The sequence below is a fragment of the Penicillium samsonianum genome, assembly GCF_028829775.1.
Source record: "Penicillium samsonianum strain IBT 33392 chromosome Unknown utg000007l_segment0_segment0, whole genome shotgun sequence".
NCBI lineage: Eukaryota > Fungi > Ascomycota > Eurotiomycetes > Eurotiales > Aspergillaceae > Penicillium > Penicillium samsonianum.
The window spans coordinates 2,156,364-2,179,948 of NW_026643265.1; the positions used below are offsets into that span (position 1 = coordinate 2,156,364).

General features: G+C 46.6%; 8 protein-coding genes across 8 annotated transcripts; 5 read left to right on the top strand and 3 right to left on the bottom strand.

Moving 5' to 3' along the window:
• Nucleotides 1-337: 337 nt before the first annotated feature.
• On the top strand, nt 338-2,394 carry N7471_011677 (methylisocitrate lyase ICL2; the record flags this gene model as incomplete). Its single annotated transcript, XM_057284396.1, has 6 exons — nt 338-728; nt 790-1,078; nt 1,138-1,550; nt 1,602-2,025; nt 2,076-2,329; nt 2,387-2,394. The coding sequence occupies 6 exons, from the start codon at nt 338-340 to the stop codon at nt 2,392-2,394; spliced, it is 1,779 nt and encodes a 592-aa protein (XP_057130662.1).
• A 2,375-nt stretch (nt 2,395-4,769) lies between these two features.
• On the bottom strand, nt 4,770-4,961 carry N7471_011678 (uncharacterized protein; the record flags this gene model as incomplete). The annotated part of the gene is made up of 1 exon (XM_057284397.1): nt 4,770-4,961. The coding sequence occupies one exon, from the start codon at nt 4,959-4,961 to the stop codon at nt 4,770-4,772; it is 192 nt and encodes a 63-aa protein (XP_057130663.1).
• A 406-nt stretch (nt 4,962-5,367) lies between these two features.
• On the bottom strand, nt 5,368-7,239 carry N7471_011679 (FAD-binding oxidoreductase; the record flags this gene model as incomplete). Its single annotated transcript, XM_057284398.1, has 2 exons — nt 5,368-6,706; nt 6,764-7,239. 2 exons carry the CDS (start codon nt 7,237-7,239, stop codon nt 5,368-5,370), a joined length of 1,815 nt encoding a protein of 604 aa, XP_057130664.1.
• Nucleotides 7,240-9,147: 1,908 nt separating this feature from the next.
• On the top strand, nt 9,148-11,189 carry N7471_011680 (glycosyltransferase; the record flags this gene model as incomplete). The annotated part of the gene is made up of 5 exons (XM_057284399.1): nt 9,148-9,269; nt 9,340-9,870; nt 9,919-10,272; nt 10,327-10,916; nt 10,969-11,189. 5 exons carry the CDS (start codon nt 9,148-9,150, stop codon nt 11,187-11,189), a joined length of 1,818 nt encoding a protein of 605 aa, XP_057130665.1.
• Nucleotides 11,190-12,751: 1,562 nt separating this feature from the next.
• N7471_011681 (RTA1 domain-containing protein) lies at nt 12,752-13,616 on the top strand (the record flags this gene model as incomplete). The annotated part of the gene is made up of 2 exons (XM_057284400.1): nt 12,752-12,902; nt 12,967-13,616. The coding sequence occupies 2 exons, from the start codon at nt 12,752-12,754 to the stop codon at nt 13,614-13,616; spliced, it is 801 nt and encodes a 266-aa protein (XP_057130666.1).
• Nucleotides 13,617-14,299: 683 nt separating this feature from the next.
• On the top strand, nt 14,300-15,304 carry N7471_011682 (uncharacterized protein; the record flags this gene model as incomplete). The annotated part of the gene is made up of 1 exon (XM_057284401.1): nt 14,300-15,304. One exon carries the CDS (start codon nt 14,300-14,302, stop codon nt 15,302-15,304), a length of 1,005 nt encoding a protein of 334 aa, XP_057130667.1.
• Nucleotides 15,305-16,420: 1,116 nt separating this feature from the next.
• On the bottom strand, nt 16,421-18,246 carry N7471_011683 (fungal specific transcription factor domain-containing protein; the record flags this gene model as incomplete). The annotated part of the gene is made up of 7 exons (XM_057284402.1): nt 16,421-16,606; nt 16,670-16,984; nt 17,016-17,489; nt 17,541-17,732; nt 17,785-17,799; nt 17,850-18,115; nt 18,177-18,246. Coding segments are annotated over 7 exons (1,518 nt in total), but the record flags the coding sequence as incomplete, so codon positions are not given.
• A 1,514-nt stretch (nt 18,247-19,760) lies between these two features.
• Nucleotides 19,761-21,124, top strand: N7471_011684 (FAD-dependent oxidoreductase; the record flags this gene model as incomplete). Its single annotated transcript, XM_057284403.1, has 2 exons — nt 19,761-19,790; nt 19,856-21,124. The coding sequence occupies 2 exons, from the start codon at nt 19,761-19,763 to the stop codon at nt 21,122-21,124; spliced, it is 1,299 nt and encodes a 432-aa protein (XP_057130669.1).
• Between the last annotated feature and the right edge of the window lie 2,461 nt (nt 21,125-23,585).

Here is a 23,585-nt window from a genome sequence, read left to right on the forward strand (position 1 = left end):
GCATATTCAGATATAGAGAGACTGTTGGAGCTGAGAATAAGGAGCGAGGCACAAAGATTGCACATACAGGCAAATGAATAGTTATCATGTACGAAGTACTATGTAGCCGTGTCGTAGTCCCCATGTTGTAATCCCGAGGTTCCGCTTACAGGCGGACCCGCCTTGTCCGGGATTAGTCATGTAGCGAATTTCGGACCTCCGAAGTCAGTGGCGGGGAAACCCCAGATGTTCACGGCCCGAGGTCAAGCGGAGCCCTTGTTTTTTGTTTCTTCCTTTTATTTAGTTTCTCTCTGTTTCAATTCACCAATTATTTGTTCTTCTACTTATACCGTCAGCCATGTTCCGCTCGATACGACGTTTGCCTCGACGCGTTCCCGTTGTGTCTACTGTTTCTGCGCGTTCATTGCGACCTTTCACAAGCGGTTATACTCGGATGACGCCTGTGCAGCCACCCGTATCTACCACCCTTCCCTCAGACGCATACCAGCTGCTGTCCACACCAGAGAAAGCAGGTGCAGCTGAAGATGCGCTTTACGAACAACAGCTTCGCGATGTGGAATCGTGGTGGAATTCGCCACGCTACGAAGGCATCAAGCGCCCTTACACGGCGGCAGATGTTGTGAGCAAGCGCGGCTCCTTGCAACAAACATACCCCAGTTCTTTGATGGCGCGGAAGCTTTTTAATCTTCTCAATGAGCGAGCGGCTGCTGGTCAGCCCGTTCATACCAGTGAGTCCTTGACCAACTGAGCTCCAATTGTGACAAATCTGACCTTGGTTCTGCAAAAAAGTGGGAGCTATCGACCCCGTCCAAATGACGCAGCAAGCCCCCAACCAAGAGGTTCTGTATATCTCGGGTTGGGCTTGCTCTTCACTTTTGACAAGTACCAACGAGGTATCCCCCGATTTCGGCGATTATCCCTACAATACCGTCCCGAACCAGGTCCAGCGTCTGTTCAAGGCCCAGTCCATGCACGACCGGAAACATTGGGATACGAGGCGAAAGATGACCCCGGAACAGCGGAAGGCCACACCTTACATTGATTATATGCGACCAATCATTGCGGATGGTGATACCGGGTACGTTAATAATTGGGATTGAAAGCACGAAGTATTACTTACTAATTCTCTCGGTGCAGCCATGGTGGTTTATCGGCTGTTCTCAAACTCGCCAAATTATTTGCAGAGAATGGTGCCGCGGCCGTTCACTTCGAGGATCAATTGCATGGCGGGAAGAAATGCGGCCACCTTGCAGGCAAAGTGATCGTCCCAATGGGAGAACACATCAACCGACTGGTCGCAGCCCGATTCCAGTGGGATATGATGGGATGTGAGAACCTGGTCATTGCCCGAACAGACTCCGAGAGCGGCCGGCTCATCAGCAGCGCCATCGATGTGCGTGATCACGAATTCATCCTTGGTATCACGGAGGATGTGGAACCTCTGGCAGAGACCCTCCAAGCTATGGAACGAGAGGGCGCCTCGCCCAAAGAGATAGATGCATTCGAGCTTGACTGGGTCAAGAGTCACAAGCTTGTTACACTCGACGAAGGTATGTTTATTGATTCTGTATCAAACGATCCCATTTACTAATAATATGTAGCCGTCGATGCTCATCTTGAGGCAGAGGGCGCTCCCCAGTCTTCTCGGGATGCGTACAAGGCCTATGTTAAGAAGAACCCCGATCTCTCCTTCTCCCGTCGCCGTGCCTTGGCGAACGATTACGCCAAAACACCTGTTGTGTGGTCATGTGATAGCCCGCGCACTCGCGAGGGATTCTACCACTACTCCGCAGGGTTCCCTGCTGCGACCAAGCGCGCGAAGGAGTTTGCTCCTTACGCAGACCTTCTCTGGGTTGAAACCGGTGACCCAGATGTCGAGAAGGCCGGAAAGCTGGCCGGCGAAGTGCGGGCGGCGTACCCCGGCAAGAAGCTTGTCTACAACCTCAGCCCTTCATTCAATTGGATGGGACAAGGATTTGATGAGGCTTCCCTCAAGTCCTTTATTTGGGATATTGCCAAGCAAGGGTAAGCCCAACACTGCATCTACCTCGCTAGGATTCGCTAACTTCTTTCAGATTTGTCCTGCAACTCATTTCCCTGGCTGGTCTGCACTCTAACGCCACCATCACGACCGAACTATCCCGTGCTTTCAAGGATGAGGGTATGTTGGCTTACGTCCGTCTTGTCCAGGCCCGCGAAAAGGAGCTCGGTGTCGATGTTCTCACCCACCAGAAGTGGAGTGGCGCGCCTTACATGGATGGAATCATGGGCGCTATCCAGAGTGGAAGCAGCAGCAGCAAAAGCATGGGTGAGGGTAACACAGAAAAGGGTAGGTCCTCGTGCACCCATTTCAGCAGGAATCAAATTTGCTAACAACAACTATTAGGCTTCTAATTCGGGTTCAAAAAGTGTCTCTAGGCTCGTAAATAGGGCAGTCAATTGTTTTATAGACAAATTTGTGTTACTTAAATAGGGGCGTAGAGACCGTGGGGGCAAGAAACTCCGCATTTTATAGACAGCTAGCCTCAAACGTCGGCATGTTTAGGTCTTTGTCGAGATTCGGGTATATGACTCTCGTTGGATCTTCCGCGATCTTGTAGCGTAATTGATGAGCAACTGTAATAAAAAAAATCGTCGTGGCCTAAAACCCATCCCGGATCGTGATCGAATTGTGGTTTTGCTCAGACCGAATAAGCAATGCCACCGACACATCATCCAACAACGGAGGGGATTCTTCGCTTGGAGTCTAATGGTTCTACTTCTACTACACTTTGTTCTCCTACTGCTTATTCTCCTACATCGGCCGCCTATTCTCCTATATCACCCGCTTTTTCCCCTACCTCGCCCACTTTTCCCCATATATCACCCTCCTATTCTCTAACGTGGCTATCTTACTCTTCTATATCACACTCAAACAGGGAGTTTGGTCGGTCTCATACGTTTTACTCTGCTCGGTCTTCAGGACTGTCTGAGAGGCAGTCTGATAACGAAGCACAAGAAAACCCTCATGATTCTCCCTCGGCGAAAGGCACTGGTTGCGCTCCTGCAGAGCTTCGAAGACTCACTTTTGCGCTGGACCAAAGCTTGGACTGTATGAAGTTAAAGCGCTCTGAAATTTGCACCTTAGAGACGGGGACTTGCTGTACATAACCACAATCACCATCTGGATATTGAGTATACTGGTCGAGCAATGAATCCGAGCCCTGCAAAATGCCAAATTCGTCTCGGTAAACTTGCCCTATGCTGTCCTCTCCTGGCCTATGGTAATTTATATTTCCTGCACGCTTGGGGCGCGACTCTTCTCACCTTGGGAACCAGTAGAAAGATATCTATGACTAGCACGGGGCAGCCTCCTTTTTTCGTTACTGCGACTCTGTGAATCCTGTAAGTAGATAATACAAAAAGAAGCTTCACATTTATAAGAATGCCCCATTGTCTGATGCTCCCTCTTTTACTATCTGCGTATAACTACTAATATAGGCCCAAATATAACACCCCTGATATTATATCAAGCTAAACAGGCCGGATTGTTAGTGTCCTACGTCAAGGATAGGCCCACAGCAGCAGTCGATTATTATTATTATCATGGAAAGCTTTTCTCAAAGAATTGCCTCTCATAACCGGCATGATATCGGTTGACATCAAGTTACTCGATATTGAAAGCCCTAACCGGGCAGAAATGAAAAATTAAAAACTAAAAAGTCTCTTAGAGCGAAGCTAATACAACCCAGCTTCTGATACCAAGATATCAATGAACCAAGACCATTTATATCGTCTTTATCATTGGGTCTTTCCTCTGTGGTAAAAAAAATTGGAGAGTGTCAACCAGAATAGCAAAAATATAACGACGGCTGCATGATTGGAATGCGCCTGCGAACAGAATTGATAAAGGAAGGTCTTGATTTTAGAAAGATGTTAAGAAAGTTCTAGTCAATCGCCTTACACCACTCGGCCAAACCCGGCCTTTCGTTTATAAGATGCTTTCGTTGACAATGGAAGGCTTTAATAGTACGATCAATCTTCCCAGGCGACTCAACATGATAACTAGGGATGTTATATGTAAGAAGACTTCAATATGTTTTTGGATGTGAATCTGATGTTTGTTTTGGTATATATATTTGCCGTTTACGCATCGCATTCATTCTTGATCTGCATATCGCGGAAACGAAATTAATTCTAGTATTCCAGGGTAATTATTAAAAAGGTCTAAGTCTAACGAGCTCAGATTCCATCGAGGAGTCGTAAAGGTTCTCGGCGACAAGAAAGTCCTTGACACTCAAGGGCTCGTATCATCCCCCTAGAGACATATAGTGAACCATTGTGTGTCCCTCAGTATCAGTCAGCCGATGATCCAGGCCTCTTTGAATCAAGAAATGGACCGTATTCTGGAGTGACCTGCTCGCAGCCAGGTGAAGCGCTGTCTTTCCACCTGGGGTAGTGCCGGTATGAATATCCGCGCCGGCTGATAGAAGCGCTTTTACCCTCTGAATAGCGCCACTACTGGCGGCGCAGTGGAGGGGATAGATCATACCGGATGCTATGGATGATTCGCGAGTCGATTTTAACCCACCCTTGTGCAGCTTGCTCATCGAACCGCGTTTAGCAAGAGGAGGGATAGCATGGCACCCCAAGCGATGACGTTGAGGGCATAGACAGTGAGGAAGGGGCTTGTAGGGGTAGAGATAAATCTACATACCACAAGAGACCCCTTCCTCAACGCAGTGCCTCAAGAAGCTTTTGGTGCGTGATCATCATGTGTTCGACCACGATTAACCCTGGTTAGGGACCGTCTTGTCCGAAGGGCCGATAAACCCCCCATTCTCCAAGTTTCCGAGTTCTATTGTAGGCGCAGTCACTCTCCAAACTCTCATACCAGCGATTGCGTCTTGCGTGCTGGTCCGACGTACACTGCGATCTTTCAGATTGAAGAGCACCTCGATTGTAGATCTCAGATCCGCCATGTTCATCTGCACGCCTGAACGTATCGCGTACTTGATAAATCACTGTCACATGGACATACATTGTGTCTCTATACTATATGGCTGTCTCGGATTGCCCCAGCTAGTACATTACTTCAAGTTTCCATGGCAGGTCAACCGGAAAACGAATTCACTAGAATAATACATTTTGCCTATAAGCTATTTCTCTGCTATGTCTATGAAAACATATCCGCTGCGTTTTGTACACGATTTGAACCTTCGAGCATAGGGTATGTTGGTCTCCGGTACAAAAAGCACAAAGAAACAAAAGGGATAGGAAGGAAAGGACACCCAGAGGGCAAAACCATTCCCTCATTTATTTCTATCTCATACAAAACAACAAGCCCAGCTCAGAGGTTTTCCTTTTCCAAAGGGAAGTTTTCCCTGTTCATGATGCCTTTCGGCATAGCAGACCAGTCCTGAGGTCATTGTTCCAGAGGTCACTGCCGACACCACTCCAGACAAACAAGCTCTCAGAAGGATCATACTTGCGCTTGACCGAAAGAAGCTTGTCGTAGTTTTCGCCATAGAAATCTTTCTTCCAGGTGCCACTGAACGGATTGCCCTCGTTCATATAGGACCCGGTGTTGGGTGCCCATTTTCTCCAGATAGGTTCCTTGACGGCTTCATAGTAATCCGCAGCAGCTTTCAAGGACTCGCTTGCGTCCCCTGTTGCGTTGATCGATGCGCCCAACGTGAAAACATGAGCATATGCGCTGCGCCAAGCAGGAAGAACGCTACCGCGCATGTGCTCTGGGACACTAGCAGGCCCACGACCTCCTTGTAACCCGAACAACAACATTGTTCCGGCTTCCGGGTCTTCGGAAGCTAGGGCCTGCTGTAAGTATGCAGTCAATTTGTTCTGAGCAATGTCTGATAGCTCCCTCCGGCCCATTAGGCGACTGGTCATCAAGCTGACAGCACCGGCGGTGTTGCTAAGCAAAGGATCTGGGTTGACAAAGGACCAGTAACTCTGGGTAGACGCTAGTTCAATCGAAATGTTTAGGTAGCTACCGGAGCCAATGTCGTTGACCCGGCTTGCTAGCTTGTTAACAATGGTGTCCATGTGTTCAGTTGTTATATTGAAACCAATGAGCCCGATCACTGCTGCGACGCCAAGTGGTGCCTCACGAAGGCCTAGGGCCATTGTACTTGTTTTGGTGTATGCGGTAAAGTTGCCAAGAAATCCATCATCCATAAGTTCCGGAATGAGAGAAACAACATCAGATAAGGCGTTCCAAGAGGCGTTTTCACTTATGTTAGACTTGCTAGCTGCATAGAAGGAAAGGCTCCCTTTAACAACATTTCGTGGGACGGGGTGTGTCCTCAAAATAAATTCCGTCACCACTCCATATTGACCTCCACCGCCACCACGAACAGCCCAAAAGAGGTCTTCATTCTGCACACTGTTCGCAACGAGAAGTCGGCCATCGGTAGTGACCACGGTGACTTGATATACTTGATCCGATGCAAGTCCGTAGTGGCTAGATAAGTATCCATGGCCGCCGTTTTGGATCAAGCCCCCGAGTCCTACAGTAGCATCTTCACCACCGACGACACTTCTGTTAAGACGGTGGGCTGCGGTGTAGACAGAGCCCCAGTTATTTCCGCTGCCGCACACTAAAACATCTGCTGTTTCATTACGATCCGGTAATAGCCAGGCCCTGTTTCTTTTGATGTGTTTGAAATTGTGCGTCCAGATAGAAATTGCGAATGCCCCGGTTGACCTAATTCAAAATCAGCCAATGAGACTTATAATTGTACTAATCATCGAAATAACATACCGGCCATTGAGATCATGTCCTGTTCCTTTCACGACGATCCGGATGTTCCTTTGGGAGGCCCATTTCATCGCCGTGGCGATATGCTTCTCTGTCGTAGCGTTCACAACATATTGTGGCAGGCCACCGATGCTGCAGCCTTTTTCCTCTAGGTAGCCAGCTACACCCTTTGGCAGGCAGGAGTTGTTCGTCCAGATTGGAAAGTCAATACTCTCTGGCAAGGCGGCATGAAATGCTGCATATGACCATTTATTGTGCAGGTCCGCACAATCCTCGGACGAATTAAACGGGTTGCCGAGATAGCAAGATGAGGCAACCGGGGCAGTTTTGATCAGGACTCCTTCAATAGAACGATTTAGTGCGCCCCACTCATCATAAGAAGGCCATGACGAATGAGCAGGTGAGATTTTGCAGTCCGGGCTGGCAAACGAGGTGGCCGAGAGAGCTAAGAGCAAGGAAAGGGATTTGGGTAAAAACATTTGTAAAGCGTTGCAGTAAAAAGGTTGAGCATACTATCCAACACAACACAGGAAGGGACATCTGATATTTATAGCACCTGAAGGGGCAACATAAAATACGAACACGATTTAACATAATGGTACTTTTTCAGATTTAACGTCATCGAACAGTCTCGCAATCGTATGATTCACATTAAGCCTTCTACAACGTAGAGCCTACGATCTAGGGTCTATAAATAGTATGGATGAATTGTGCCTGGTAGTGTATCCACTGCCTAAACTAGTACCTACATAGTCCGCTTTATGTGTAAGGGGTGTCAGGTGATAATCAAACTCCCTGATGATTCGAACAGATTTACCCCGGTTAGCACTAAGAATAGCAGATATGAATATCTGAGTGAATTTTCCGATATGTCTAAAGCGTTTATTTCTAGTGGCATCTGTGATCGAAGAGTTGGTATCGCGCGGGAGATGAGATACTCCTGAAGTCTCCCATGTATGTAGGGAACCACGTATTCATAGATACTTTGGACGTAAATTGTACAAAGTTGCAATGAAAGTCTCTATATTGCCTTCCTAACTAGGAATGGTTCTTAAAAAAACGCTCAAAGACAAATCTTGGAAGATGCCAAGTAGAAAAGAGATCTGCATAATATCTTTGGACCAATCGTGACGGTGGCAGTACGCGGATTCGCATAATGGTAACTCCACACAGATAGAGTTGCATTATGGGTCGTGCATACGCGGAATTACACGCTGTTGATTGGTCTACCGAGAGTATGTTTATTACTAGCAATCCAGATTCCAGCCCTGGAGCCTAATTAAACATAATATATCAATAGTTTCTTCCCAGTGGGCCAAAAATATAACAAATAAAGCCTAGCACGAGCTCTCCGCCAAGTGCATTAGGTTTTTTTCAAGTTTTTAGAGATATGTTTGCAAGCAAAGTAGTGTGTCGTTCCCGCTCTCGTGGGTTGAAAGGGATTTTGGCGTCTTTGATTGGTGGGTGGTTTGCGCTAAATGCACTACCTCACCAGATTTGGACTAGCGTATCGTGTCCGTTTACAGTTCTGAATCATTAACATTATATGCTGGGATCAAATTTTGTGAATTCTGACCGCTACTTCTGGATTAATCGTCTCTATCTATATAAATCGACCATCTCAAACTTGGCTTTGAATCTAAGAAACCTTCACAGTGGCACGTTCGATACTCATGGAAGAGCAACCCCCAAGATATTCTATTCTTGAGGCTATTGGCTGGTCCAAAGAAGGAGCAAATGTCAAAGGTACTAGCCTAAGCAAATCTGTCTATCAGCATAAACCTCTCAAGTTCGCACGATGCATCCAATGTTAACTTTTGGTAGATGATGGTCGTATTGAGGTCGATCTTGATTCCTCAGTCTGCAAAACAGTTGCAAAATTGATTCCCTTCTCGCATGAGGAACAACAACCCCAAACGCCACCACCATATCCAGCTACCTTTCCTGATACATGTGACCTTCAACTCAACATTGTTATCCAAGTAGTCGGCAGCCGAGGAGATGTTTAGCCCTTTATCGCACTAGGAAATGATCTTCAACGCCATGGCCACCGTGTGCGAATCGCAACTCACGGGGTTTTCGAGTCCTTTGTTCGTGATTCGGGTTTGGAATTTTATCCCATTGGTGGGGACCCCTTGGAGCTTATGGCCTATATGGTGAAGAACCCAGGCTTGATTCCCCAGATGAAGAGCCTACGGGATGGAGAAATCCAGCGCAAACGTGCTATGGTCGCCGAGATGCTTCAAGGCTGCTGAGATTCATGTGTTAGCGATGATAAAGAGAGCCACGAGCCTTTTGTGGCTGATGCAATTATTGCTAATCCTCCGAGCTTCGCCCACATTCACTGTGCACAAGCTTTGTCTATTCCATTACATCTGATGTTCACGATGCCATGGAGTAGTACAAGGTCTTTTCCGCATCCTCTGGCAAATATGAAGTATTCGACGACCGAACCGAAAATAGCTAACTATATTTCCTATGGTGTTGTTGAATGGATGACGTGGCAAGGGTAATAGATCTAGGGACCCTAGGGCTCTAACTCCTTAAAATTTTATATTTTATGCTAACGTCGAACCCAGTCTTGGTGATATCATTAACGAGTGGAGAGCCTCACTCGATTTAGAACCAATACCGCTTACGGAGGGGCCTTATCTAGCGGAAACCCTCAAAGTGCCTTTTACTTACTGCTGGTCTCCGAGTCTTATGCCTAAACCATTAGACTGGCCGTCATATATCGATGTCTGCGGTTTTTTCTTCCGGTCTGTTCCAGATTATTCGCCGCCGGCTGAACTCGATTCATTCCTTCGACACGGTAGTCGCCCGGTATACATTGGTTTTGGTAGCATCGTTATAGATGACCCGGCTGCTATGACTACTATGATTCTACAGGCCGTCAAGTCACTAGGTGTTCGCGCAATCATATCTCGTGGTTGGAGTAAGCTTGGAAGCAAGGAGGCCTCTTCGGACGATCAGATCTTCTATCTTGACGATTGCCCGCATGAATGGCTGTTCCAACATGTTGACGCCGTTGTTCACCACGGCGGTGCAGGAACCACAGCTTGTGGTCTGCGTTTTGGAAGGTCTACCGTTATTATACCCTTCTTCGGAGAGTACGTTTGACCGATTCTAGAACATGAATTCCGGCTAATCCCTTTCAGTCAACTATTCTGGGGAAACATGGTCGCATCTCGAGGGCTTGGACCAAAGCCTATACCACATCGATCTTTGAATGCACAAAATCTAGCTGAAGCTATCCAGTTTTGTCTACACCCAGGCGCACAGGCTGCTGCACAAGATGTCGCAAACCAGATGAGCCATGAATCTGGGGTCGCGGCGGCAGTCGCCTCTTTTCATCGCAACCTGCCATTTGATAATATGCGATGTCAGCTTCTTACCTCAGAACCCGCAGTGTGGCGGCTCAAGAAATCATCTAAACCCTCACTGTATTTATCGAAAATTGCTGCGGAAATCTTACTAGAATACTACCGCATCAAGTTGACTGATCTTCATCTGTCAGTATATTTCCTCACTTTACCTTATTATACCGAACCTGACCAATAAAACAGCCACAAAATCCGCCCAATACACATCCAGAATCGACGGTGGGATCCGGTGACAGGTATCACTTCCTCACTTATTGGTACCGGCACCGATGTTCTCCAGGTATCAAGCGATATCTTCTACCGTCCGTATCAAGACTTTCGTCGCGCTGCTCATTCGAAAGTTAATATTCCGGAATCCTCCTCTCGAGCCTCGAGCATCGAATCCCCAATAGCTACATCCGTGGATTTTCCGAACGGCAAAAACGATTCGAAGTTGAGATCTATAGGCTTGACACTTAAAGGATCAGCGAAGAGTGCCGGGAAGATGGTTGGCTTTTGGTATAAAGGCATGCTGATAGATATGCCTTTAGCAGTGAGTGATGGACGAAGGGCTGTGCCGCGTCTATATGGTGATGAGGTGAAGGATCACGGCATTATCCGGGATTGGAAATCAGGAGCTACCTTTGCCGGAAAGAACTTTACTCATGGCATGACGGAAGGTCTAACCGACATCTTTACTCAGCCTTACAAAGGAGGCCGGGAAGAGGGAGCAAAGGACGTTGTGAAAGGCATTGCAAAGGGAACTCTCGGAGTCACCACCAAGGTGTCGTCAGGTATGTGCATCTCAATCACCAAGCTCGATAATCGCTAAACCCCTTATCGCAGCGGCACTGGGATTGGTGGCATATCCTGCCCATGGTATGATAAAAAGCTTGTATACGGCAACGCATTCCAAAACGAGGAAACGCATTATTCAGGCGAGAGCTAAAGAAGGGAAGTATTTGGCGGAATCATCGAAGGGACAGGTACATCGCCAGTCTATCATTCGGGGATTCGAGGATCACCAACGCCAGCCTACCTATACACGCAGCTCACCACCTGTTTGATCAGAAATCTATCAGACAACGTTTGAGTTTCGTTGGCATTTTTCCACCTTCCAACGTTTTTTCCGTCTGCCACTTTAGCCAGCTTCGACTAAGTCAATTGTTTGCACTTGTGCGCCCTATCCTCAAAACCGTGTCCTTGTAAACCTTTTGGTTCTGGGTGGATGAAGACCAATGGCTCTGGTTGGGGGTATTTTATCATTTGCAATCACTTTTGTTGTCTGGCTCGAGGTTTTTAGCCCTGACCGTTCAGAGAGGAGGATACGGTGCCTGGGGCCTTTTTGTCAGTAAAAACGGATATAGAAATATCGAGTGACATAGCCCCCGATCGAGAGTAAATCAAAAGTCGATGCTACGTGCTCGTCGGTCATTTCCAACTCTCAGTCGAGGTTCGTTTCTCTACCTGGGCCATCAAAGGGACTTGTATTTGGTTTGGTGCTTTCTGTTCCAATTTTTGTTCCTGTTATAAATACTGAAAATGAAGAGGGAGTTCTAAGTAACCTTCGTCGGAAATAGATATACATTGAGAGTTTGTAAACTAACATAGCAAAGGGCCTCACTTTAAATTACCGTGCATTGAAATCTATGATATTTTTGTATAGGGGCATTCTCTCGTGAGCAGTGGCTTTGACCAGTTCCATGCCATCCTGTGAGTAGATGAACAGATCCTCTCCATCCTATTGATCGCCCCATTTATGATTATTCTAGGCAATGTTAATAGAATTCAACCTCGGTTCAATCAGCCCGGTATACGCACCTGTGTCATATATACCCACAAGGTAAGGCCATTTAGGTAGCTCAAGTCTCATACCCATTTTAACCATTCTAACGACTCAACAGGGCGTAATTCCGCGTATGCACGGTCCATCGTGCAACTTTATCTACAGTATGTGGAGCCATCGTTCGAATACGCGTACTGCCGCTCTCACGATTGGTCCATCTATTCCGCGTGTTCGGGTCAAATCCGGTCCAACCACAAACCTTTTGTGCCGCGTGTATGCCTAAGGTATCGACATATAAATAATTATAAGTACTCAAACATGATAACGCAGCGGATCCACTGCCAACCCCTTTCTGTTCTCTAACTCAAGTCCAACCAATGAGACTTCCGATGCCTGATACTTCAGCTCCAGTTCACTCCCCAGGGCGGGTCTAGCTGGGATTGCTCTAATCTAGATACGAGTGAAAGATATGTGCTAGTTCCCGTTGTTTTGGATACTAGTGGAATTTTCTGTATTCAAAATAGCACATGAGGCATCCCTTTAGTTTAGGCTCCTGGTGTGTCAGCCACGAGAAACTGGCTGGGTTGCCTGGTGCAAGTTTTGATCGAGTGAGATGCTACATTTAGGAGTTCAACACCTCTTAAGCTTCTTATTTTTATCTTGAAATGCACGCATTCTTCTTACTGTTTTCCTAGAACTTTAGGGGAGCTTCGGTACCGAAGGAAATCACGCTCTTTTCTCATCTTACTGTTTGCTTTTGGTCACAAGAGAGATTGTGCGAAATTTCATATTTCTTCCTCTATATCTCGTTCTCTCGAACTTTGACAAACCCTTTTGTCTACTATGGGTGCTTCAAACTACTATCCTTATGATCCTAGCAAGGCAGGGGCTGGTATTGTGATGGTTTTGTTTGGAGCAAGTGCATTCATTCACCTTTGGCAAATGTTCAAACTAAAGACATGGTTCTTCACAGCTTTTCTCATCGGTGCTTTCAGTTGGTTCTCCTTAGCAGTGAATTTGAAACTAGATTAAAAGACGCTGACCACGTATCGCTCTAGTGATGACACTGGGCTACATCTTCCGATTGATGTCAGCAAGTAACCCGGAGAGTCTTGTGGCTTACATTGGCCAATCGATGTTCATCATTCTCCCACCCTCACTCTATGCTGCAACAGTCTACGTGATCTATGGACGTATCGTCATGTTTGTCGGTAAACCTGATCTATCTATTGTGGCCCCACGAAAAGTTACCAAAATCTTTGTATCGGGCGACACTGCCGCCTTTCTCCTGCAGCTATCAGGTGGCGGCATGCAGACTGTCGACAGCATGCGTAACATCGGCCAGAAGATACTCATTGTTGGACTCATTATTCAACTGATCTTCTTTGGGTTCTTTCTCTACGTTTCTGTTGCATTTCTGATACGACTGCGCCGGTCTGGTCTCGATATTATCGGTGGTCCCTGGCATCGGCTTCTCCATATCTTACTCCTCGTCTCTGCACTGGTTATTGGGCGCTGCATTTTTCGAATCATCGAAAATGTTGAAGGAATGGATGGCTATCTGTATTCACACGAGGTATACATGTACCTTTTCGATGCAGTCCCGATGTTCATTGTGCAATCGATTTTCCACTTCTATCATCCAGGGAAAATTCTCGTTGGAGCGGCCTTACCGGGAGATGACTATGTCGATCTACGTAATGTGTGATCAAGGGAACGCGAAGACTGCACACCAGCAATGAGTATTTTCTCACAGGAGTCAGGTCATTAGGGTGTCCTCCGAAGATGGAAGTGCTTGATGATAAAGGAGTTCCTTCAGCTTTCATCGAAATGTTCGAGAATAATAATGTATATATACCATTTTACTAAATTAGAAATTCAGAGGCAAACAAGCTTGATGTTCCTCGTAGAGTTTGGACACAACTATGATACCCTTGTAAGACTGCACCTCGGGGCTTCTGGGCCCTGGAGCCAGGTGACCAGCTGAGTCATTACCTTAGCCGTTCCCCTGGGCACGGTTCCAAAGCTGGGCTTCATGAATCATTAAAAGATTTTCACCTTTCTTGATAGGGCTTTTGTTCACCAAACCTGAATCGATCAGAAGGTACATTACCTCGCTGTTTGCATGTTTGAAAAAAAAAAAAAAGAAGACTCTTTCCAACCATGTCCACTTACGACAGAAGTAAGATCTGTCCAAGGAAAGCGCACAGGAAATCCAGGCAAGGTTGCGTCGAATGCAAGCGTCGCCACATCAAGGTATTTCGCCCAAATAGAATCTATCAAATACTACGGCCTAAATGAGCTAGTCGAAGCTAACTTCACAAGTGCGATGAAAACCGCCCAAAGTGTGTCAATTGCAATGTTTCAAGGCGTAACTGTTCGTACGAAGAAATGGTGTCGAAAGCGCATGCTTTAGTAAAACGCCCCAAGCAAAAGCCCAAGAACAAGGATGAAACGCTTGTTCATTCTTTAACTGGCACTGATGTTGGTGGGACAGATATGAGCCCACCAGTCAATACGTTACATCTGGAATTATTCCATCACTTTGTCACTAATGTCTTAAATTCTCTTGGCTTCCACAAGTCCAGTTTTGAGAACTCTGCATTCGAGATGACGGAATGCGCGTTGACTGCGCCGTTTCTTATGAACCAAGTCCTCGCGTTTTCTGCACTACACTTGAGCATCATTCGCCCGGAGAAGCAGGAGTTCTACAGAAACCACGCATCCCAGCTCCAAACACATGCCCTCTCCGAGTTTAATGGAGCCAAGCTGGATATTAACCCTGACACTTGCCTCCCGATGTTCCTTTTTTCGTCAGTTCTTGCCATTCACGTCCTCTCCGATAAATTGTTATATCGCCCACATAACTTTGAGGTTTTCCTTGATTATTTTATCCAGTCATTACGGATGCATCATGGGGTCCGCGCAATCACCGGCCAATTCTGGGATTTGCTTCTAGAGTCGCCGCTCAAATCCTTTTTGGGAGGCGAAGGCAAGGCACTGGAACAGGCTTCCTCCGGATATGAGTGCTCCGAGCTCCTGTCCAATGTGGACGCTATGCCGTTCGATCCAATTATCGGCGATACCTATCGAAAGGCGATCGTAGACCTACAGAAGGCTTTTGATGCAAGCCGCATTCCCTCGTTGAAGTTATCCACAATTGGCCCAGTAATTTTCTGGCCAGTCACCATTACTCCCACATACATAGATCTACTCTCGGAACGTCGACCGGAAGCACTTGCCATCCTCTCCCACTTCGGCGTTCTTATCCACAGTCACCGTGACATGTGGATATTTGGAGACAGCGGGCTATATATCATCTCTGCAATCAATGATTACTTAGGGCCTTCGTGGGAAAGCTGGTTGCATTATCCAAATTCATGCATTTACATGTGAATAAAACATTTACATTGTTGCATTACTAGTTTACATTACTATATAAGGAAAATTTGCCTTTGGTCAAACAGTTCATCATGCGTAGTCGAAAAAGACACCCTCCCGACCTGACCACCGGAAGGGAGACCCGGCCTATGTGAAGCTTTGCATACTTCTTCTTAATTATACATTGAATCATGATATTGACTTCGTTTCACACAACGTGGCATTCAGTCCTTCAACCCCTCCCCGATTCCATCGGCAAAAAGTTGCTTTGAAAATAATACATGAAACCATATAAGCCAGCCGGGTAGAGAACTTCCACCTGTTCTAGGATTACTCCTGATGTGGCAAAATGTCAGTTTGACCACATCGGTCTAATTCGCGAGGTTAAAAGTGGGTTCTGTAAGTAATCAATATTAAAAACGACTATCTATCTCTACAAGGTCCTCCCAGACTGAAGGGCCCCCAACCCGGGGGGGAATGGGGTTTCTCTTTCTCCACCGAGTGCCTATTGGCATACAAATTCATTTCTATGATGTCCTAACATAGTCACAGTTTTGATTGGTTGCTGATCACAAAAGCTTACATCGATCCTTCCCATTAGCGAGAGAGAGAATAGAAACTTTAAACTGACACCCTCATGAGAGACTTGGAGAATGTCCGGAGTTAAAGATTTCCAAAAGCGACGCAATATATTTATCTCTTCACCCATACTTTCGGGATAAATACAACCCGTGCTCTTCGACAAAATATGGCAGGCGAGAACGTGCTCATATTTGGGGGCAATGGCAGAATTGCTCGATGTATGACTGGTGAGACGAAGAGCCAGGGGCATCGATTATGAGATGCCCGCATTATCTGTGATCTGAATTTAGCAGCTGCAACAGCATCTGCATTCTCCATTGGCGACGTATACGGCATAAAGAGAAAATCCGAAGGTAATATTTGGCGCAGTTTGCCAGCTTGTAATTTGCTCCAGCCTAATTCCACCCTTCTCCATTTCCATGTCCTACGAGACAAATCCGATTCTGGAACATATGTTCAACTGCCATACACATACCTGTATTTGATCGATCTCACCCAGCAGTACATACATTACGTCTCAAAACACGATGTCATGCGACAATTTTGGATTTAAAGCAAATTAAATATGGAAGGATCAACAAAATCTGGGAGTTCCGTGGCAAAAAAACTAGTCAAGTCGACACCTTGCGTAAATTCACTTTCGATAGGGAAGAGATCAGTATCAGTCGGAAAGTATCTTTCATTTGCGGTGCCATACCGTAGTGGATCTTGCACCGTTGCAAGAGATTCCTCTCCCTGTCCGCATACTAGCCATCAGAAATTTGTTATTAGCTCTAACATGACTGGATTTTGGCTTACAGAAGCTGGCAGCACTGGCCGTGTCCCTGTTTCGTGTTCGTCCGGCTGTGAGTGGTGACAGGAATATGGAGTACCCAAAAATTCCATGTCTGAAATGTAATCCCGGGCGATCTGGGCAAGATCAGACAGAAGCGAGGTTTGCAATCTCCCACCCGAAGAAAATTCTAGACGGCAAAAATATCCGGCCGCAATACCTAATAGGGCAATGTTGTTTTTGGTCTCTGAGTGACACGGATTATGTATCACAAAGTCAAAAAGTATAAAAATAGCCGACAATGGGACCGAAAGAAGAATCCTTGTTGAATGGTAAGCAGCCTAGATACTCGCGATTATGACAACAATGTACTAACCACATTGGTGTGTATGTTTCCACATCGATGTATCTCGTAAGCTCAACAATCGAGCGGGAGGCGTGTAAAAGTACCTGTTCAGCCTGAAGTTTGCTTGGATCTGACTCCCAACTTGCCACGTTGAGCTTGATTCGAGCCAGAGCAATGACAGCACTGTAGTATTGATAACTCAACATAAGTTTCAATCTAATCGATAGGCTGTCTAGGTTGCCAGATTGTTGAAAACCATTACCAGGCCGAAAATCCTTGCCGATGGACTTCCTCCAGCGCTCAAGCTCGCCATTAAGAGCATCAATAGTGGTTAATATCGTGCTGGAAGGAACTAAGGTTGCGCTTATCGAGAAAAGCGCATCTTTTGCCTTGGACAGTACTCGGCTGAAGCGACACAATGCATGGAAGCAGTCAAAGCCGTCAAACACCGCGTCTGGGATTTGGGGAACTGGTGTGCCGATATTGCTGTCGATCAAGATCTGCTCTTGTTATTTAAATCATTCTATGCTGTTGAATGGGAAAACACGTACCGAATCCCTGCCACACGCAAAAGTCTGTGTCTTTTCTAATACATAGATCGTCCAGAAAGCCCTTCGGCATAGGTCCATGTCTTCATTTGCATAGATGGCCCGGTTAATGCCAATAAACTGCGCAATCCTGGCGGCTTCTGTGGTCAATAGCCTCTCGATCTGAACACCAGACGAATTGCGAGCAAAGATAGCCTGCTAGAGATTAGCTTGGTTTCCAGAACTTGAATCGGGTGGGTTTAATAACCATGGCGGTCATAGCCTAGTTTTATTTTTAGTGATAATGATGTGAAGCTGCGGACGACAGCCTACCTGAACATGTACCAACGTCTCTTTCGTGGTTATCATCTCGGCAAAAAGCCCCAATGCGACTTGGAATAGCTTCCAGGATGGGGAACAGCCTAGTTGAAAAGTCTCACCGCCAAGACGTTGGCAGCCAAGTGCTAGCACTGTGTGGTATAAGGCTGAAAAAGGAGCACATTCTTCACAGAACTGGGAACATCGGTTGTCGAGAGCCTTCCGCTCGAACTCATGTCGTTGGAGAAAGGGATATATTGGATGAACTTGTTCGAAATAGCCTGGTCGACAATGTGTGAGCGTAAAATACAAAGCAGTGTCAAATATCAAATAGAGACGCACTGGCAATATATAGATTGACCGATTGTGGCTCGACGGAAAAATATGCCGAAGGAGCTTTCGAATTCGTTGATCTGCTTTTAGAACGTATATCCCAATCCATTCGTGCGTCCACTGAATTATTGAGCCTAGCAAAGATATTCAGGAACTTTGTGTGGCCCAGGCGCTCGGAAATAGACGCGATCCTCTGATCGGAAAAAAAAGCAATGTTTGAACTCCCAACTGCGATTTATTAACCCTCTCATATATTCAAGTTAGTTTTTGAAGCGACAGCCTACCGTATTTGTCATGGGCCTGGGAGCTGAAGTGTTAGTATTTTGATCCTCACAGGAGCGAAGGGCGGTAACCTTTAATATTGAACTTTCGTTTCGGCGCCTTCCAGCATCTTCTCCGTTTTCAAGGATAGAATCTATATACAAATTCCCAGGCGTAATCGATGCAATGGTCGTGTCCACAGCAGAAGGTAAGCTTTGAGCGCTGACTCCTATCGGAAACACTTCGGCAGCTGGAGAGACTGAACAGAAGGCCTCAACTAAAACAGTGAGACATTAGGTGGGGTTGACAGCCGTACCAAAAGGGCACTGACCATTCGACACACCAATAACTTTTGGCCGAGCGTCAGAGACATGCGCTCCCGCTGGTTTGTCCCTCTTCTTTTTTGGCCTAAAATGACAGGGGACATTGCGCCTCTGGGCATTGGCTGAGCATGATGGCTTTATTGGTCATTATCGCTATGAGTCTCACTTTGCAATTATTGCAGGCTGAACCATGTGTGTCCGCCACTACTGGGACAGCGTCAATATGCATGTTTGCTAAGCGGGAAGACCGAGGGGGATGATGCCTACTTTCACATTTCACTTTTCGAGCTTTACATTCGTTGCAAGTCTTTGAAATTTTCGGTTCTTCCATAGTACTTCCCGGCTTTCCACGTTGAGGAAGCAATATGCTGCAATTTGATGATTTGACACCCCTGTAGGCATGGAAGCGTCGTGTATGCTCACGTAATAAGCCCCACGAATGCGCTTACCCGAAACGGCATTGGTACAAGTCATGTGATGCAATATCAGATAGGTCTCGCCGTCAAAGGTTTGTTGACTAAGAGGCCGATTTTATGTAAAATACGGGGTATGGGCATTGTTCTGGTCTATGTAGTAACGTGGCTTCTGGTACAGTGAAATGACGCACTGGTTTGCCTAGATATTTGATAACAACCTATCCTCTTGCTCTGCTGAATTCCGAGAGCTTTGGCGGCGAATTGGCGGCATGGTTGGTGGTTATGATACCTTTTGAGTTCGGCGATCGGGGACGTGCCTGCGTCACTCGGTATTGTTCTGTTATGATTATGGTAATGAATTCCGCCGCTGCTTCTAGGGCTGCCGGAAACAAACGAAAACCCAAACTCCGAAACACCGAAACACCGAGACTTGTATACCACAAAGGTACTCACGGTATTCTCTTGCATGTAACACCGAAAAGGGGTTTGTCTGTCTGTCTTCGTATTTAATCTCTGTGGTTTCCAAACCTTCGACATATAACTGGGTTTGCTTTCCTCAATTCACCTACAACGGCAACACCAAACTATCATCAATGGCCGAAGGAATGAAGGGCATCGAAAAGGCAAGTGGACTTGTTGGAAAATGCCTCCAAAGAGCCGTGATTGACATATGTTATGTGATCTCTAGGTAATTATCATCGGCGGTGGTCCCGCCGGCATGGCGGCAGCTATCCATCTACAAGAGAAGAATAAAATCTCATGTCAAGTCTACGAGGTTCGCAGCGAGCCAACCACGCTCGGAGGAGCCATAGGCATCCCGTCTAACGGCTTACGGCTTCTCCAGCGCATGGGGCTTTGCGACGCGATGATGGCGAAAGGGTCAGAGACATCGATGCTCAACTTGCATTCTCTCAGTGGCACCGAAATGGGCCGGATGGACATGACGTCCTGGAGCAGGCAGCAAACTGGATTTGGCTATCTGAGGATCAGGAGGACAGACTTGATGGAAGTGTTCCTCGACGCCGCCAGCAAAGTGGGCGTACCTATCCATTTCAACAAGCGCCTCACCAAAATTGAAGAAAAGAATGATAAAGTCACCGTCTTTTTCTCGGATGGCACCAGCGACACAGGAGACTTCCTGCTTGGCTGTGATGGCATTCACTCTACCGTACGCAAGTTACACGTGGACCCAGACTGCGCACCACAGTACTCAGGAATTTCAAACGTTTTCTCTCTGATTCCTACGTCCAAACTTCCGCCTGCTGCTTCGTCGCTGGACGCCCTCAACGCGACATTGACCTCGGATGGAATGTTTGGAATAAGCCCTGCGACAACTGCTCGTGATATAGTTTATTGGTTCTTTTCGCGTGAGATCGCCATACCCACAGCGGGGGACACTCGCGACGGATGGGAGGAGAGCGGTAAGAAGGAGGTTGACAACCTGAAGACCACCTTCATCAACCTCTTAGGGGACGCCAATTCCCTGTGGGTGGACATGCTAAGAGATGTCGTGCACAAGACCGATGTGGTGAAGTTCTACCCGATTTTTAAGATCCCCCCTGGCAGACCTTGGTCCAAGGGGAGATGTCTCATCATCGGTGATGCCGCACATGCGATGCCCCCTCACGCTAGCCAAGGCGTATCCATGGCACTGGAAGACGTCTTCTTGTTTTCAAACCTTATAACCCAGCATTCTCGAAACCTGGGTACCCCAAATTCTCAAAGCCTGGATGATCTTTTACGATCATATGAGAGTAAACGCAAGGCCAGAACTGAACAGATGCTCAAGGCTGCAGAACGGAACGGCGATGTCCGCAAAAAGAAAACGCCGTTTCATCTCTGGGCCAACGAACGTGCAATTTCATTGGGGATGCGGGTCTATGGGATGGTCGGTCTGGATAAAATGGGAATAGGGCAGGGGCCCCTGGCCTATGACGTCGACGAAGAGAAATTTTGATGGCTGCAAAGGTGATTAACTTTTGCATGGGCAGGCCCGCCAACGCAGGGGTAGATGGGTTTGCAGAGGGTTTCGGACTGTACGCTATAAACAAACTTTTAAGACGCTTTACATAAAATGGCTACGGAGAGCTTTCGATGAACATCTGACTTGGTATGTGACGAGGGAAAGCTCCCACATTGATATACAGGAGGAACTCAATAAGGATTTTTTCGATCATGTCGAGAACGTGGTCCAAGAGGTGCAAAGGCTTCTCGGTATACCTCTTCGTTGCGGTTCAGGTGTTCAATCCGCTACCGAGATCCGACCGTTCTGGCAGCTTCTCAGCGAGAGCAATTGAGAGAGAAGATCTAGGAGTCTTCTGAAGGAGAAAGGCTCCCTGGAAAATCTCTTGAATGCGTGGAGAGAGAAAGGAGAGCATAAAGATGTGGGTTTTGGCACCTCTAGATATAATGATGGGTATTACATGTCCCTTGGTTATTTGATGTCACATATTACCACCGATCCTACTGAGAGCTCCGCATATTAGTTTCCTTCCCTTTTTTTAACAAGCTAAATGACCAGGTTATTGATGGTCATACTTACAAAAGATTCAGCAAATAAATCAAACCCAGCAAACCCAGCCAACAGTTCTCAAGACTTGTCTACTTAAGATAATGGTGCTCGAATTTTCAACGCTTAGTTCAAGTCATCGTCATTCAAACCCTCACTTCTTCCACTCTAAGATGCATTCGACCGCTGAGGCGTTGTCTCTGAGGGCTTGCTCTTCACTGACAGCGTTGAAGGGATAACCTCGAATGAATTGTAAATCACTAAATGCTTCCCACTAAATGCTTCTTGCATATAAATACCGGTAGCTGAAATGAAATTTGATTACTATACATCGGTAGCCCCGCCATATATATAACTATAATGCTATAAAATATTCGATTGAAAAAATATTCAGAAATACTACCATGTTGTGAAAACCAGATGAATTACTATTTTAATCCTATGGTCCTGGACAGGCAGACCCTGCCCGTGGTCCGCTCATTTGGGCATTTGGGCGTAGCCCAAATGGGCGGCTTACGGGTTTTGTCCAGGTCTAGATTATCCTGTATACCTCCAGATATGCCCCGTGTTATGACGCTGATACAAGTCATCACCGCTGGCTATGACATCGACAGTGGGTTCTTGATCGGTCAGTCGACTTTTCATTAGAGACATAGTTGGAAACATACTAATTGTGAGCCAAGGAAGCCCAAAATCCCGAAGCATCCGCTGATAAGATGAAAACTTGGCCGGTTTCCCGAAGGCGTATGCCCCCACAGAAATCAGCATCGCACATCTTGCTATATTCGGCCGCTTTTTTCATAAGGCTTGATTTTCGACGGCCTTGTTTTTGGCGCTTGGACTTTCTGACCGATTTAGTTCGATTGGACTGGGTGGGAGAAGTGGAAGCCATATGAAGAGACGCGTCACTGTTGGAAAAGACTGAAGGAAACCAGGGCACTAAATAGTCGCAGGTATAGACCAAGTGGCTTTCAGGGATTCTTAAGGCTACGAACAGGTACAAAAATAACGGCCCTCTTCATATTTATGGGTTTTCGCGTTGAAAAGAGCGCCGCGCTCCAAAAACCGTGGTCTTTAGAGTTCATGGCCAACGAACACCTGAAACGGTCCCCCGGCGGGTGACGAGTTCACAGCAGGCAACGAATTTGCGTTGAAAACCACGCCCAGAGGCAGAGGCGATCGAGGAATCAGCGCTCCAGAAACTGCGGGTTTTCGAGTTCATGACCAGCAAAACTCCAAAACGGTCATTCCAGCAGGTGGTTAACGTAAAATGTGCCTGACGAATTTATTGCCACGCCCATTTTGACGCCTGGCTCATGGAAGGCGGGAGCTTGGGTCTTTCAAAACAATTAATGGTGTCCGAGGAACGCATCAAGTCGAGGTCTGCTTATAACAAGGAATTTCTGATCTTGAGGGCCAACAGTAAACAATGTCTGTCTGCTTTGGAAAATTCGGTCAACAGCATAGCGTAGCTAGCCTGAGGTTCTGGCCTTCAGGGTTTTTATTTTTATTTTTTATTTTTACAAAATAATAATTGTTCTTTTCACAATTTTCTAACGCGGCCATGTAGATTCTACTTCGCTGAAATCATGCACAATACAGGAGCATCACTATCTACGGTACGAGTCACTTCCAGCACGCAGGCCCCACTTGTCGTGACCAGGGTGATATAATATCAGACTTGGGTGAGGGGTGCCTGGGTATTAGGAAATGCGCGTGAGTTGTCTGGCCAATAGTATTTAATAAACACCCTACTTCTTTCACTATTTTTAACAAGAAACGAATGACCGTTTATTTATAGCCAACTCGTTAAATCAACAGCTTCAAGAGGAGATATCTATCAAAGAGGAACTCAACGCCCTCAGCAAATTGGAACCCCACAGTATATTCCCCTTCGGTGACGTGCTCG